Source organism: Mastacembelus armatus, chromosome 10, assembly GCF_900324485.2.
Source record: "Mastacembelus armatus chromosome 10, fMasArm1.2, whole genome shotgun sequence".
NCBI classification, from domain to species: domain Eukaryota; kingdom Metazoa; phylum Chordata; class Actinopteri; order Synbranchiformes; family Mastacembelidae; genus Mastacembelus; species Mastacembelus armatus.
The window spans coordinates 5216977-5231668 of record NC_046642.1 but is presented as its reverse complement, the minus strand read 5'-3'; the positions used below and the strand labels follow the sequence as shown (position 1 = coordinate 5231668).

Sequence of the window (14692 nt, the reverse complement as noted above, 5' to 3'; positions counted from 1 at the left end):
TAGATAGGCTACTAATTTGGCATGCATCACACAGACTGCCTCAGAACTTTATACAAATTTCAAAATAAGAGACAAATAATCATAATAATATTGTTCATTTTTACCTTATTTGTATTGTGGATTGACATTACTGGCTTTCCACACTTGATCTACCTTCTTCTGACAGTTAGTTTTGCCCCCACTTCTTAATGCTGATATCATATTGAAAACCACATGGACTGGTAGTATTTTCTCCAAATAATGCCACTATTTCTGACAGTGATCTTGTGTCTATTTATAAATGCATTGTTTGTTTCCTGTGTCTTCTTCATTGAGTTTGCACAGTATGGATCATTCCCAATATTGTCCCTCCAATTAGAAATGGAAACATTTATTTTTAATATTCAGTTCAATAAAATACACAAAACGTTGCTGCAAAAGAGATAAATAACTTTGGCATACAGAAAAGAAAATCATCCATGAACATGTAAAAATACCTACAATGGAAATGCAGGCTAATACTACTACACAGTGATACATTTATTGAACAAGACCATTTGGACCAAAATTTCCCTTTCTTTAAACAAATAAATATTTAGTATGAGCAATTTCAAATGCTTGATGCGAGTCATTGCTGAATCAGATTTGACACTTTAATGCTGAAATGGGCCAAATGCTGAGTTGTAATGAACAACACCAGCTGGTCCTACCTGTGCATCCTTTATCTTTCCTTGAGAATCTGTGGTAAAAAAAAACAAACAAAAAAAAAAAACAAAAACACTAGTACAGAAAAGAAATGTCAATTAAATATTTACACATAATACAGTCTCATTAGCAAGCAATGATACAGTGGCTGCATCTTAAATATGTGGTAAAATCAGAGAAGAGCAATGGAAAACTGCTAATGAAAATGTATTTTTCTTTACCTTGATGGTAATAATAGAGGTGCAGAGGGAGTAAGGCTGCTGACGCCAGCTCACTTAGAGACATTACAAAAAGTAATTGAAGAAAGAAACTACCACTTTCTATGACACTATCAACCCATGCTGGCTGAACTTTAAAAAAAAAAAAAAAAAATTCAAAAAGAACAAACAAAAAAGCCTCAATGTTCTTATCTCTGAGGAGCTGAATAGTCTTCAGAGCACACAGGTAATAGTCCTGATCTGCTCCAGTGAATTTTTTTACTCTAAAATGTACTCAGGGCACACCATTGGTATTCTACAGCAGTCAAATCCATTCAGAAGATTTAGCAGATTCCAGTCTGTTCTGTTCCGTCCAATTAGAAAAGGACAACAGGATAAAGAGAGAATCTTGTTAGCTCCCAGTGAATGTGGATGAGATACGGCAGAGGTTCATTTCTAACACCCCATGTGATTCCAGTGGCAGCTATTAGAGGTCAGTCCTAGTCATCTTTACACACACAGGCACACTCCTCATGGTGCTCCAAAGGCACATCAGTCATAGACTTCTGCAGGCCTCTTCCCCCGCTTCGATGTTTCAGAAGTAGAACCTGCCAATAAGCAACAAAGCTGAATTAACTGCTGGACAGCATATTTGGTGGGGGAGGATATTATAAAATAATCCAATTTACTTATTCATTCTAAAATTTAAGCCATACAACTAGCATTACATTGCATCTACAGCAAAGTATGCAACCAACAAAGAAAATTACTGTAGTTATCACTTCAGGAAACTCATGAAATCATTATTCAGTAGGATTTATGAACATTGCCATTCCTCATCGTTGCTGTTATTGGGAAAATGTTCTAGACATCTTTGAACGGTGTGTAAAAATAAGATTTTAAAGTTTGCTTGTTTTAGTAAACAAGTAATGCCAGACAGTCCTGTGATTTTATTACCTTGGATTTTATAACATCTGTTTGCAATTCAAATTCCATATTTTAATTCCATATTTTGCTGGCTTTCTAGTTGAGTTAATGTAAGCATAACTCTCACAGTATACTGTATACAGTATAATGTAGTAAAATTGCAGTAATGTATAAATACTTGAGTTCTGAAACTTTGATTCCCTGTTGAATCAACATACATTTCAAATGGGTTTCTTGAAGAATATACTACGCTGAATGTTATGATTATTCCTCTAAGTAAGCTTTCTTTTATGCTTCACAAGGTAGATGAAACTAACCTGTCATCAAGTTGATATTTACCTCGTGATATTTTTTTGTGACCCTTGTGGCAACACATTGGCAATCGTAGCAGCGGTGAGAGCAGCAGGCGCAGTTTCCACCACAGCGCTTCACCAGGAGGCAGCTGGGCCAGAAAATGGCATCTGTCCTCTTCAGCTCCTCACGCAAGGGTACAGAGAAGTTGCGAGGTGTGCAGCTGTATAGTCGAACTTCCTCCCTCAACAGATTGAGATCGACTCCTCCTCAAAGATGCAGGGGAGACATAATCAAAGTCACTTCTTGTCGAAACAAACGTAATTGCATTTCTCATATATTTTTTTCTAACACAAAAAACACTAATTCGACTATACCAAAGTTATATTTAAATGTGAAATGTACATTTTGATTGTTGAGATTCATTTAACATAGTTAATGTACAAGTCTTTTTCCTACCTCTGGCTTTCTTATTATGGATGAAGGATTTTCCTAGCAAGTGCCATGTAGGTTTGTATAGCTCCTCCATATCCAGCTGCCATCGCTCGGGCTCCAGGTACTTCATGACCTCCTCCACAGTGCTCAGCCCTGCCACAGCCTCTGACAACTCCTCAATATCCTGCAGCGAAGGAGGAAGCACAGCAGGAACTTCGGGTTCTGATACACTCTGCAGGAAAACCAAGAGAAAGGTCATTTATATAGTACATACAAAAACAGAAAAAAGTTTTAGACGGAGGGTTCAGCTTTTATGAGTTTCAGTTTTTGATGGGCCTAACATGAACAAGTCTCTAAATAAGAATTCAAAAGTGCCTGTGTGATGTATATATCTCCTTTTAGAGGCACAAAAATACTTCAACACCACAAAATCTGACATAGAAACTACAGGCTTGCAGTTTCCACACCCAGAACTGTCTCATTGCAGCGACTGCATAATGATGTTTACAGACAATTTCTGTGGCATTAAAGAGCAGCTCTCCTACAGGTTACAATCATTGAAACAGGAAAATAACACATAAGGAACTTTGTCAGCAGTGGCAAGATGTGTTTTATTTCCACAATGTGAATATGACCTGTGAAAGCATAAAAAGAACGGGACTCTGACACTGCAATGGGACATTTTATGTCATGGTACAATATGTGTCATGGTAATGTTGAGTGTGTCCCTGCATCTCAATGCCTTATAGGTTCAGCAGTGTAAACCTTTGTTGTCAAAGTTAAAATGAAATATATGAGGTTAGTGTCATTTAAGTATAAACTGGATCTCTGTCTTGTCATAAGCTGCTTGAACAGTGTTACGCCCCAGCCTAGGGGTTGCCGGAGCGTAACACGATTGTGGAGTTTTCCTCCAAACCTCTTCCACTCTCAACAAATACGAACTAGACGAACTACGATTAACACGAATATTTATTCTGTTTAAACACAGAATACAATACAGAAATGTACAACACAAACAAAACGCTAATTTAGCCCTACTCAAAACAAAACGCTCCGTGAGCCCTACGATCTCAAACAAACAAAAAATCAAATAACAAAAACGCTAAACAGCCCTATAATATCAAACAAACGAAAAGTCAATAACAGAAACGCTACAATAGCCCTACGATCTCAATCAAAAGAAACAACACAAAATCACAGGTCGCTAGCCTGGAAACTCCTAAAACAAACAGGAGAAAACAAAACACAAATGTAGCCTAAATCTCTAAGTATTTCCTAATCTAAATAACGAAAATCCTATCAATACTAAATCCTTTAATCGAAACAAAAATCTAATCATTAACTAATTCACTCGAAGTCGAAATCTCTAACAAATAGCTGGGAATGGCAAAGGTGGGAGAATAGCTCTCCTGAACAGTAGACCGTGGGCTTCTTATCTTCCTTCCGGGAAGTGTTGGGCCAATCCCGGAAGTCCAATCTACGTCCTCGAGTCCACGCCCACTCCAGCATCCGTCACACACACACACACACTCGAAATGGGGAGGGGAGAGCCAACAACACACAACCACACACACAATGACCCCTAGGGTCATAACAACAGAGAACCATCAGGGAAGCTGGTTACTAACGGACGATTGGAAAGACAAATTGTATATGTAAATAAACCCACAAACCATTTTATATACAGTAAAGTAAAAAAAAAAAAAAATCAAACACAACCAGAAAACAAAACATGACAATTACTTCCATTTGAGAAAAAAAATCATCACGCATCTGAATTCCAGCAATATACATATGATACTGAATGCACTATATCTGTTCCATGCACTGCAGAGAGGGTCAAATTTGAATTAAAGGCATCATTTTTTAAGATGTCAAATGTCAAACGCATCTTTATCGAATCCTCTGCCCCCTTTGCATAACATTTATCCCTTTAGCTCTCATAGGCAGCATGTGTTATTTGTTTCCAGCTCCCAGCTCTTCAGGCACAACATGCAGTCACAGAGAAGATTGATACCTGGGGCGTTGGTCTTCCCATGAGAGACGAGGCTAATCTGTTAAACCTCTCAGTCCTGTGACGCTGCATTTGTCCAACGTGTCAGTTTGCTGGTCTCCCTAATCTTATGTGACTGACAGGTAGAAGGCAACAGTGTGGCACTTACAAAAAATGGGGTTTGTGGAGCATTGAAAACATGGGCTGCTGGCAGCTGGATCCTACAGCTAAACAGACAGAAATGTTTCAAAAGAAAAAAATTCTTGCAGGAATCTGTATCTTTGATGACTTAGTGGTGAATTAAAAAGGAATCCAGTGAAAAGGAGTGCTAGAAGAAGAAATGTTTTCCCTTTGAAACAGCACAGATTTGTGGTTAGAATCCTACTGTATTTAATATACTCTTTACTACTTATTCTAAAACAATTAGTGTTCATGACACTTTTAAAAGCTACTTGGATAAAAGTTATAATCAAGAGACCTACATAATTTCATTTGAGTGTTTAGTATAACAAGTTCATATGCCAAATATTTTCATGGAGATGACATAAGAGCAGGCTACTCCAGCTCTTTCAGCAGCAGAAGAAGAGGAATATACAAAAGTAAGGAAATTAATTGATAGAACAGATCAGCAAGTGTATTGGCATTTTCACAAACATCAAATGTTGTGTAAAAGACATTCCACTCCTGAAGAACTACAGTATCTTCTCAGATGAGAGGTGAAACATCTTCCAGAATCTTAAGCAACTGCCAGCTATATTATATTTGGATAGCCCATGACCTGGATGACTGGGAATCTGCACAGACTTCCTATATAAGATAATTAGAATCCAAGACTTCATAATAAGATGCCAGTGGTTTGACTTGACTACACCACAGGCTACAAAAATACAGCTGATGCACAGCTGTGTTCATGATACGCATCTGACTCATTCTAATGAGACTCCCTTTAACGCCACTACGCATATCTTTGTTGTATTTGACACCTACTGAGATAAACAGACACAAATGTGAAGGGAACATTTATGGAGAAAGGACTGGTCATATAGCTGAGCTGTATTTCCAGGCAAGAAGCTGTGATTCTTATTAGTTGAGCCTTGGCAGTGGCTAACAGCATGGACTGGAAGCTATTAACAGCTTGTGAATGTCGATGGTGCAACACTCCCCCAATTAGCGGTGATCTGCAAGCTTGGCTTCAGTTAAGGAAGCTCAGCAATCCTTCAGAGACAAATCAAGATGGTGTGAATAAAGCTCTAAGTAGCAGATGAGAGCTCTCATTTAAGAAATTCAGGAATAAAGTACTTAAACGGACGACTGCTTTAACCGGCATATATTAAAAACAATGTCTGTGTCAAGTTTGACACATAAAGACTTGATGTACTTGACGTAAGCGTCATAAATCATTTGTTGAATTTTATTTGTGTTGAGAGTTTAAAGAATTGAAATAGACATGACTGAGAGACAGTGAGTAGAATGACATTCAACAAAGCCTTGGAATGGATTTAAAAACAGGATGCTGATTTGACCCAAATGTAGAGATGACAGATGCACCTTGACCCTCTGAGACCTAAGGTCAGTCCAGGTCTTGGTACAGTTATTTTCATTGTGTCTAGGTGTCTGACAGTACGAAAACAAAGGCTCAGTCATATGCAGAACTACTTGTTTCCTTTACCAAGAGCTCAGACATGGGAAGTACACAGACTTCACAGGAAAAACAATGTCCTGAAGCCAACTGCCCCCTGCATAAATACAAGCCAGTGTGGTAGCAGTGCTGCAAGAACTAGAGTCAACATTGTGCAGTTACAAATTTGTCTGTTTGTATGTAAGAGTTCCACAGCAGCACAAGATGAAATTGAATGTATTTTTAATATGATTACATATTAATGACTGAAGATTGAAGCTGATTATGAGAAGCCTTAATCAGGAGGTTTCTCCTCCTGCAGTTTATATCAATCTTTTATTCAAAAATAGCTGAACCAAGAGTGCTACTCAGAGACATAGTGGAGTGCTCTGTCCTTAAAGCAATTATTCAAATATGCTCAATAGTGATTATAGAAGGAGATACTTTACATAATATGTACAGACAGTAACAGGATTGCAATGTGCATCTGTATTAAAATGAAGATGTGTTTTTTTGAAAAGAGTAGTTGCTTTTTAATGCTACAAAGCTGTTTCTGTGTTTGTACGAGAGAAAACTGAAGTGTGAAACCTTGTAACATACCTCTTATCACCACTAAAACTGTCTGAACCCCCAAGAAATAACCTTGTTTTCATGCTGTGATTATTGCATTTCCAGCTCTCTTTGTTCTTATAAAGCACAACCACATGATCTTATTTCTGGTAACTAAAATGACAGGTTCAGCTAACTATGTTGAGATGACAATTCTGAAATAGCATCTTGGGAGAGGTCTGGAAAACAATATCTTCTCTTTCACATGGAGTTGCAAACCACTTCCTTGCACAAGAGAGTTTCGAGTAAGCAACAAAGCCTGCTCTGCGTGAAAATAGTGCTTTTTTCTCTCACTATATGCCACACTCTGCAATTGAGGTTGTTGTAAAAACAGATCTTAATTTCATCATGCCAACAGCAAGCCTCCTGCATGTCTTTGTTTTAACTAGGATTCTCTGTCCTATCTTACCCAACTCACATCATAGATTTTATGTGTTTAGCTCCTGCTGTTATCCAGACAAGCATAAGTGAGTGATTTCCATCCTGTGTGTGTAAAACTCTCTTCAGTCCAATAAATCAAACAAAGGTGTTGGGGAGATTGCTGTGTTAAGGTAGCAATAAAGATATTCTGGATTAAAATCTCAAAGAAACAGGTTTTAACAGCTTGTGTGCCTCGGCCCTTTGACTTTTCCTAAAATCTCTTCCTTTGGATTATAGACCAAGTTTTATTTCATTTTCTCTTTCATTCCATAGAAGTGGTGGGGAGGAATTATTGCGTGTTTAAATATAAACTAAAGTGCTGGCCCCTGTGTGGCACGAGGATCCAGTAGCTGCTGGTTGACCACAGAGGAAACAGAGTGCTGCTGTTCTTGCGTGCTTCTCCTCTGTCAGGGGAAGGTTCAAAGGGAAGCCAGAGGGAAAGTGCACAGGCCAAAACTTCCTTTCTCCCCCCTCATGGTTTCCGCACCTTTTAGAGCTGCAATATTAATTTCAGTCTCTCAGTCTCTCTGCCTTCAAATAGATTGTGGCAAGATATTTGTGCATCATAGTAAAATTATTTATTACAGCTACATCTATTAGAAAGCAGTAAGGTTAATCTCTGGGAATACATTTAATTCTTTAAATATATTGTAGATCCTCTTTATCATAAATACCTAATTACCTTAACACTTTTTTGGTACCAGCCAAAACTTTCATGCTTTATTTTTCATGTTTATTTGAGAGATTTGATCTGTATCAAGGCAAAGAAGGGATTTCTCCTGTATGTTGCATGAATTATAAATCCCTTTAGGGGTTTTGTTATTTATGATAATGGGCTAAAATTGACTCCACTATTGGTACTGAAACTCACATTGTACAGGAATTAAAATGATAAATACATAAAGATATCAGCAAAGGTGTGCCAAAGAATGTACATAGTATCCCTGTTAAAATGATTCTATAGTAAACACTACTCAAATAAAAAGTGCACCAGCAAAACCTGATTATTAGCAGACACCTCCCTTAACTTCAGGCATCTTGGAATTGAGTAATAATGTCTTATTGGATTAATCCATCTCTATTAGCTAAGGCCTTGCTTATGCCTCTAAAATCCCAATTTAATGCAGTCTATTGATGGTAAATAGACATGTCAGGCTGATACAATTCATTCCTAACATGATAATTGACCGAGAAACCTTCTTTTCTGTGATATAGTGGTCTGCAAGCTGCTATCTAAAAAACTTAACATTTATTTACCACAGGTGTGAGGTACATGTAATGATTAACGTTTCACTTTGAACACATCTGTATATATAACTTTGACTTTCAGCATATCAGGGAATCTTGTGTTTCATCCTGCTAACCTGCATGGTTTGGGGTTTAAAGGAGAAGAAAGTACAGCAGCAAGTTAGAGGCAATAATAATGTGACTGAGGAATAAAAGAAGAAAAATGCTAGGGAGAGAGTATAACACGCCATCAGTGACCTCAGTTTCCTATTTATGCTTGTCAGATTTCACAGCACTCCAGGCCATTAGAGATTAATGAGGAGTAGAGATGTTTACTTAAAGCAAGTGAACAGAACTAAAACACGATAGGTTAAAACATGGCAGTCTTCTTTTCAGTTTATCTTCAGGCCTTTGTCAGTGAGGGGAGAAGGGATGAAGCAGGCATTATGTCTGTGTGTGGTCCCGGACAGAGAAAAAGCAAGAAAGTGAAAGAGAATGATGAATGGGAGACGATGGATCAAGGCGAAGGTGGCTAGAATCTTTTTTAACATTTTTAAAGATATTTTTATACTATAGTCGTTCAAGCATTTGTTGGAGCTCACTGGTTTACTTAAAATTCAAAGGGTGAAGCCAAAGCACTGTTGTTTATACGGCGAGGTAATGTCAAACTGGCCTAGCTGGTTATTAACCTTTGAATTACACCCACTTTTTTGGGTTGATCAGCAGTTCACCTTAATCTTCTTCATGTTTTTCTTGAAATAACAGATCAATCCAAGGTTCATAGGAATGTGTTCTTTCCACATATTGAATTATCAAGCTATAGCAATAGAACACAGTGCCAGAATGATTAAAACAATGTGACAAGCATGGAGAGGACTGGTGTAGCTGGAAATTTGGACATATGGATATTTAGTTTGGAAAAAAATAAATAAATAAAGAGAAGCCTCACAATTTTCCACACAAAAATCCTGTGTATCTGTTGATTCCTACTTTCATTTCAGGGGCTTGAATGAATCCCCCTCGGGGTCAGAAGACCTCTTTGTGAACGTGAAGCCACTTATTTTTTCCATTTCAGTTTCAAGCAACAGCATCAGTGACACTGAGACACCTCATTTGTCAGATTCATCTGGCTATATCTATAGATACAGCCCAAACTCAGACAGTGTATGGTTTTATATACAACAGTAATTGGAAAACATTATTATTTCCTAACTGTAGGTTTGGCTGTTTTACATATTGGATCATACTTTTCACTACCATTACAGAGATTATGGAGATTTTATTTTGTTTGCATACAAGTATGTGAGATGTCCTGGCATGTGTGGAGCTTCATAACTAAAATAAATGGTAGGACATGTTCTAGATGGTCCCAAGTGTTTAGACAAAGCTTCTTCGCAACAATGCTTAAAACCTTGGGAACACTAAGGCAGAAATGGATGATTGCAAATTAAGAGATCATGTTATGCAACAAGCAAATTATTTTAATTACGCTTACATGAAGAGGCATTGCTTACTGCTGTGTGAACTCCCTCAGGCTGAAGATAGAGGCACTGACAAGTGCTTAACAGCTCAACTCCTGTCCACTGACACTGTACTTACCACAGGCAGAAGGGAGTAACGGATGCAGAATCCAGGCTCAGAGGGAAAGTATTCATCAGAGATGAAGCGTATCCTGATCTGACTCCCTTTAGAAGTATGACTAGCTGGTACTGACTGTGACCCGCACCAACGACCCAGTGTTGCCTTCTCCGTCAGGTCCTCTATCTCCACAAAGTCGTACCTGGTAGAATTGGAGAAAGTGCAGGACATAATTATTTTGGCCTCTAAGACATCATTTGTTATTGGGCCCACGCCTACACTGTTCCAACTTATCTTCAAGTTATAACAAAATTTCCATCTACTACAGGCATTGTTTGAACTTTTGTGTTCATGCTAGTTGATTTTAATTATATCTTTGCCTGTTATAAATCTGTCAGCACATTTAATGGTTACAATGGTGCTGTCTCCACAGCTCTGCTTTGCCCTTTTGAACATTGTTAATATCAATAAAACTGCCCAGGGAAATAAAGGTTTAACCTCATTAAAAGAAAAGAAAAAGAAAATAAATATCTTTAACAGCAGGTTACAATTTCTCAGTAGTGAGAAATGAGATCTGTCTGTGTTATTTACTGCCTGAATTACATGAAAAAAATTAACTGAAGATGTGTATTGAGGGTAAATCTCAAGTTAGCTGAAGGTGCAGAATAAGCAGCTGTTATTACTGTTTAGCGGTTAATGTCTGCTGATGAAGCACTCTTACAGTTCTGTTACACTGATACTACATGTTGTTACAGAAATATTGTTTTTAATTAAACCTTAAGTTTGGTATACTATTGTATGTTAACCTTAGGTGAGATACAGGCCGGCCTCAAATGTTATGACATAATTCGGAGAATGTCTGTGGTTCTGAGTATTCAAAAATAAATTTCCAGTTTCACTGTCAGTAACTCCTCAGTAACCACAGACATAACCCATTTAATTGGACTGGAAATGAGTGCCATGGAAATTCTTCCTGTATGTCTGAGTATGTCTAGTTCCGTGAAGAATAAAACAACTTTGTGTGGTGAATCATCTCTGGTCTAACTGATGCGGCATGGAGAGAAGAACACAGCAGTGTTGTTGTTTGCTAACTAGGTTTAGGTTTAGGTTTAGCCCTAACCATCCATTTGCCCTCTCACTGTATGTGCGGCTGTGGCCACCTTATAAGGGCAAACACCAAAGAATATTGCGTAGTCCTCTGTGTGACCTCCTCCTATTTCCTGAGAAAACAGCTTCTGTAAATGTTCATTTCTTGAAAAGTTCAAATTATACAGTATTTTTTTGGCTAAAAATATAAGTCATTGAAAACTGCCCTCCACTCTTTGTTGCTAAAGATCCAACACAATCAAAAGGAATTTTTGAATATTACTGGTTTGAAGACATTTTCAGAGATTTACAGACAATTATTTCACTCAGCAAATTGACAATATACATCGCCATTGAGAAAATATAAATAAAAGAAGCATTTAGTTTGTTGTGGGAATCTTACATGACAGTCCCTCTCTCTTCACTGACCGCCCTGCCAACTCATAATGCCAGTAAACATTATGAAGAGCAGAAGCACATGGCCATGCCCCAGACTCTTTTGGTGTGCCAAGGCAAACACCGAACAGCCTCAGCACTTAAAACATGCAGTTCAGGAGTTCAGTAAGTTCAGTCTTTATTATTTATACCTGTGTGTGCAACCACTGGCTGCACTGCATTGAATACAGCCTTGTTTCACTGACTCTTCACAGTCTGGGATTAATCACTCTGCCATTTGCGTCAACATGCACGCTAACCTCTCATTCAGTGCTGCCAATTCAGATATTTGGATTTCAAGGACATTGTTTACATTTTGCACAGGCTTCACAGATTCAGTTCAAGCTGGTTTCAATAAAACAACATAGAGGGACATGAGCAAGACAAAAATGGGTTTTCTGCAATGTTAAATAAACTGAAGAGGAGGGGGTTGATAAATTTACTGACTCTGCTGACTTTGATTTGGAAAGTTATACAGGGAGTTTGTAATCTGCACACACATTTACTTTGAAAGGTGAAATGAATCTGTTCTAATGCAAAACCATACTCCCACATTTTTAGACAACTGCATGAATTGTTAAAAATGTATCTTTAAATTTATAAAGCCACACCATACTTGCATGAGATTTTTTTGACAAGTATACAATATCATCTTAGCTTTTATCTGCTGTCTTGATGGAGGTCCATGAAGAGAAGTGGTTTCCTCTCTAAAAATCCGGCCTGAGACAGCTCCACAGCGTTGACAGATGGCTCATCAATAATGCAGGACACCCTGATCATTACACAGCACCATGTGTTCAGAATCACCATGTCGAACAGCAGTTTCTCAGATTTACAAATGCACTGACACACATACCAAAACTGTCCATACAGTCAGTGAACAGGATCTGAACAACAAAGGAATCGTATAATGTATATGGCACTACCAGAAAATGTTATCTTTCTGCACCCTGCAAGGAAACTGTGTTTAATATTCACAAAGCTTGCCCCTACATAGATTTCTCCTTGTCCATTATTAATAGATGCAATATCTACCGTGAAGATGACACAGATTAGCAACACAAACACTGTTTTTCAGTCCTTTTCTTTCAGGCTGAAGACAGATAGTATAAATGCCTTTCTGAGAACAGTCTTGCCTGTGAGCTGTCAAGCACGACTCCGCTGCCATGCCAACCGGCAGTAAGACCAATCCCCTCTCCAATCCTCCTCTCCTCCAGTGGATATGGTAAGAATGCTTTTCATCGTGCCACTGACAAACAGAATAGCAGATGAGCATCTCAACTACACAGCCTCCCTCTCATCTTAGCAAAGACTTCTTGCTTCAGGCTTTCTACCAGAGCTGAACACATCTCCCACTGTTGCTTGTTTTATCCCTGGCCATTACTATGACTCACTGGACAGGAGATTACAGGCCTGAGTATTTGCATCACATTGTGCAGTGACACAAGGGTATGACTAGTGTATTGATAAGACTGTGCATGTGTATGCTTTTTGCTGTAGCACCACCAGAATGACGGTGTAAGGGGGGGTGGTTGTAACACACACGAAGCAGATATGTAGACTAGGTCAAAAGGTTTTTGCACAGAGTGTTTGAGAAAGAACATAATAAAAAAGACAAGTAGATAGACGTGAATATGTGTCTGTTTCTGCTTGTGATTGCATGCTGCAGTCATCTGTCTACCAATCCTGCCAAGAGTGTGTGTCTTGGGATCTGATCAAAACCTGTTGGGCCTCATCTGGGGGGGTGAGGAGAATGAAAAATGTGAGAGCTGGAGCGGTTGACGTGGCGATGACTTGCATGACCCTGAAAAGGATGTTGTTATTGTCTCTCACCCCTCTTCCTGAGGATACTTACTAGTGTAGTCTTGTAAAGGCAGGACGACACAAAAGTTGTCAGTCTGCACCCTGCCCTGCTGTGGAACTTTCCCTCACAGAGTTTTGACAGCAACATTAACCTCATTCGTCAAAAGCAGCTAGGTCTGCCTCAGAGGTGGGCTGCGTCCCTGCTGTGCTGGGTGGCTCGAATTACGTGAACTCACATTGAGTTTTGGGGTTTTCTGACAATGGCCAATAAAGACAGAATGCAGACAGAGAGTAAAGTGGAGTTGAAGCAAAATCCTGTAAGGCAGCACAATCTGACACTGGCAGACCAGACTCTGCGAGAACACTTCATTGATCAGTGAAGTTGCTTTTCCAGGAACTGTCAGTAGAACATGGGCATAGTGACTGGGCGAATATTTGTTTAATATGTTCCATTAACTTCTCTTTGTCAGTGGTACAGAAAATTGCTTCTGTTATTCAGCTTGCTCTCCATTAGGGGGCTCTCCAGGAATGACTAGTAAGGTCACCCTCCCCCAGTTCTTCTCCACATTCCACAGATTGGGCTTCTCCATGCTGCCCAGTTAGTTGATATATTGACAGTAAGGCACTGAGCATATTGGACATAGGATAAATCGATCGCTGGGGCTCAGAATCCCCATTTAAACAAATGGCAACAGAGGCAAACCCTGGCAATAATTGAAAGTGGACTCAATAAAGGATTCACTATATGCATATGTGTGTGCTTTGGTTTATGTGTTGCCAGTCAGAGGGTGAGGAGCCTGTTTTATGAACAATCACGTGAGCTGTTAAAAATATTGACTACATCAAGTAAAATATGCTGGTCTGAACCACATCATCATGGTGTCTTAGATGAAACAAATCATTCTGCTGCTGGGTTTTCAATATTCACAAGCTGCCATGGCAGACCACAGGCAATTTCACAAATGGCCACACTTTGATTCTAAATCTTTAAAGATGGACCACAGCGCAGGCAGAGCAGGCAACACATATCACTTTAGTCAAATGAGGAGGACAAGAAAATAAACTGTAATACTCAGAAACATTTTGTTTTGTCAGTGTTTTTATAATAAAAAACAGTTTTAATTTATTTCAATCAGGGAATAAATTACTTCGTATGACTTATAGAAGCTAGTTTCCATGTACTACGTTCTTACTTGCATATGTCATCCTCAGGGTCCTCCAGACCAAACCTCTCATCAAAGGTGAGCTGGATCCTCATGTTGCTTGGTGCCACTAGTCTCCAGACTAATGCAGTATTCCTAGGATAAGTGTGTGGGAAGTCCGGACTGTGGACCATACCCTCTGTGGACACAGTTATGATCTTCTCCTGATGGGAATCTTGCACTCCTA

General features: G+C 38.8%; 1 protein-coding gene across 1 annotated transcript in view; it reads right to left on the bottom strand.

The window, feature by feature from the left end:
- Positions 1 to 363: 363 nt before the first annotated feature.
- pdgfc (platelet derived growth factor c) overlaps positions 364 to 14692 on the bottom strand; it is a 35399-nt gene continuing 21070 nt past the window's right edge. Inside the window, exons 2-6 of the mRNA XM_026331279.1 lie at positions 14497 to 14689; positions 10001 to 10181; positions 2559 to 2766; positions 2148 to 2368; positions 364 to 1489 (exon numbers count right to left, since the gene is read on the bottom strand). Of these exons, the coding sequence (XP_026187064.1) occupies positions 1382 to 1489; positions 2148 to 2368; positions 2559 to 2766; positions 10001 to 10181; positions 14497 to 14689 (911 nt within the window). The 3' untranslated portion in view covers positions 364 to 1381. The remainder of the gene's footprint in view (positions 1490 to 2147; positions 2369 to 2558; positions 2767 to 10000; positions 10182 to 14496; positions 14690 to 14692) is intronic.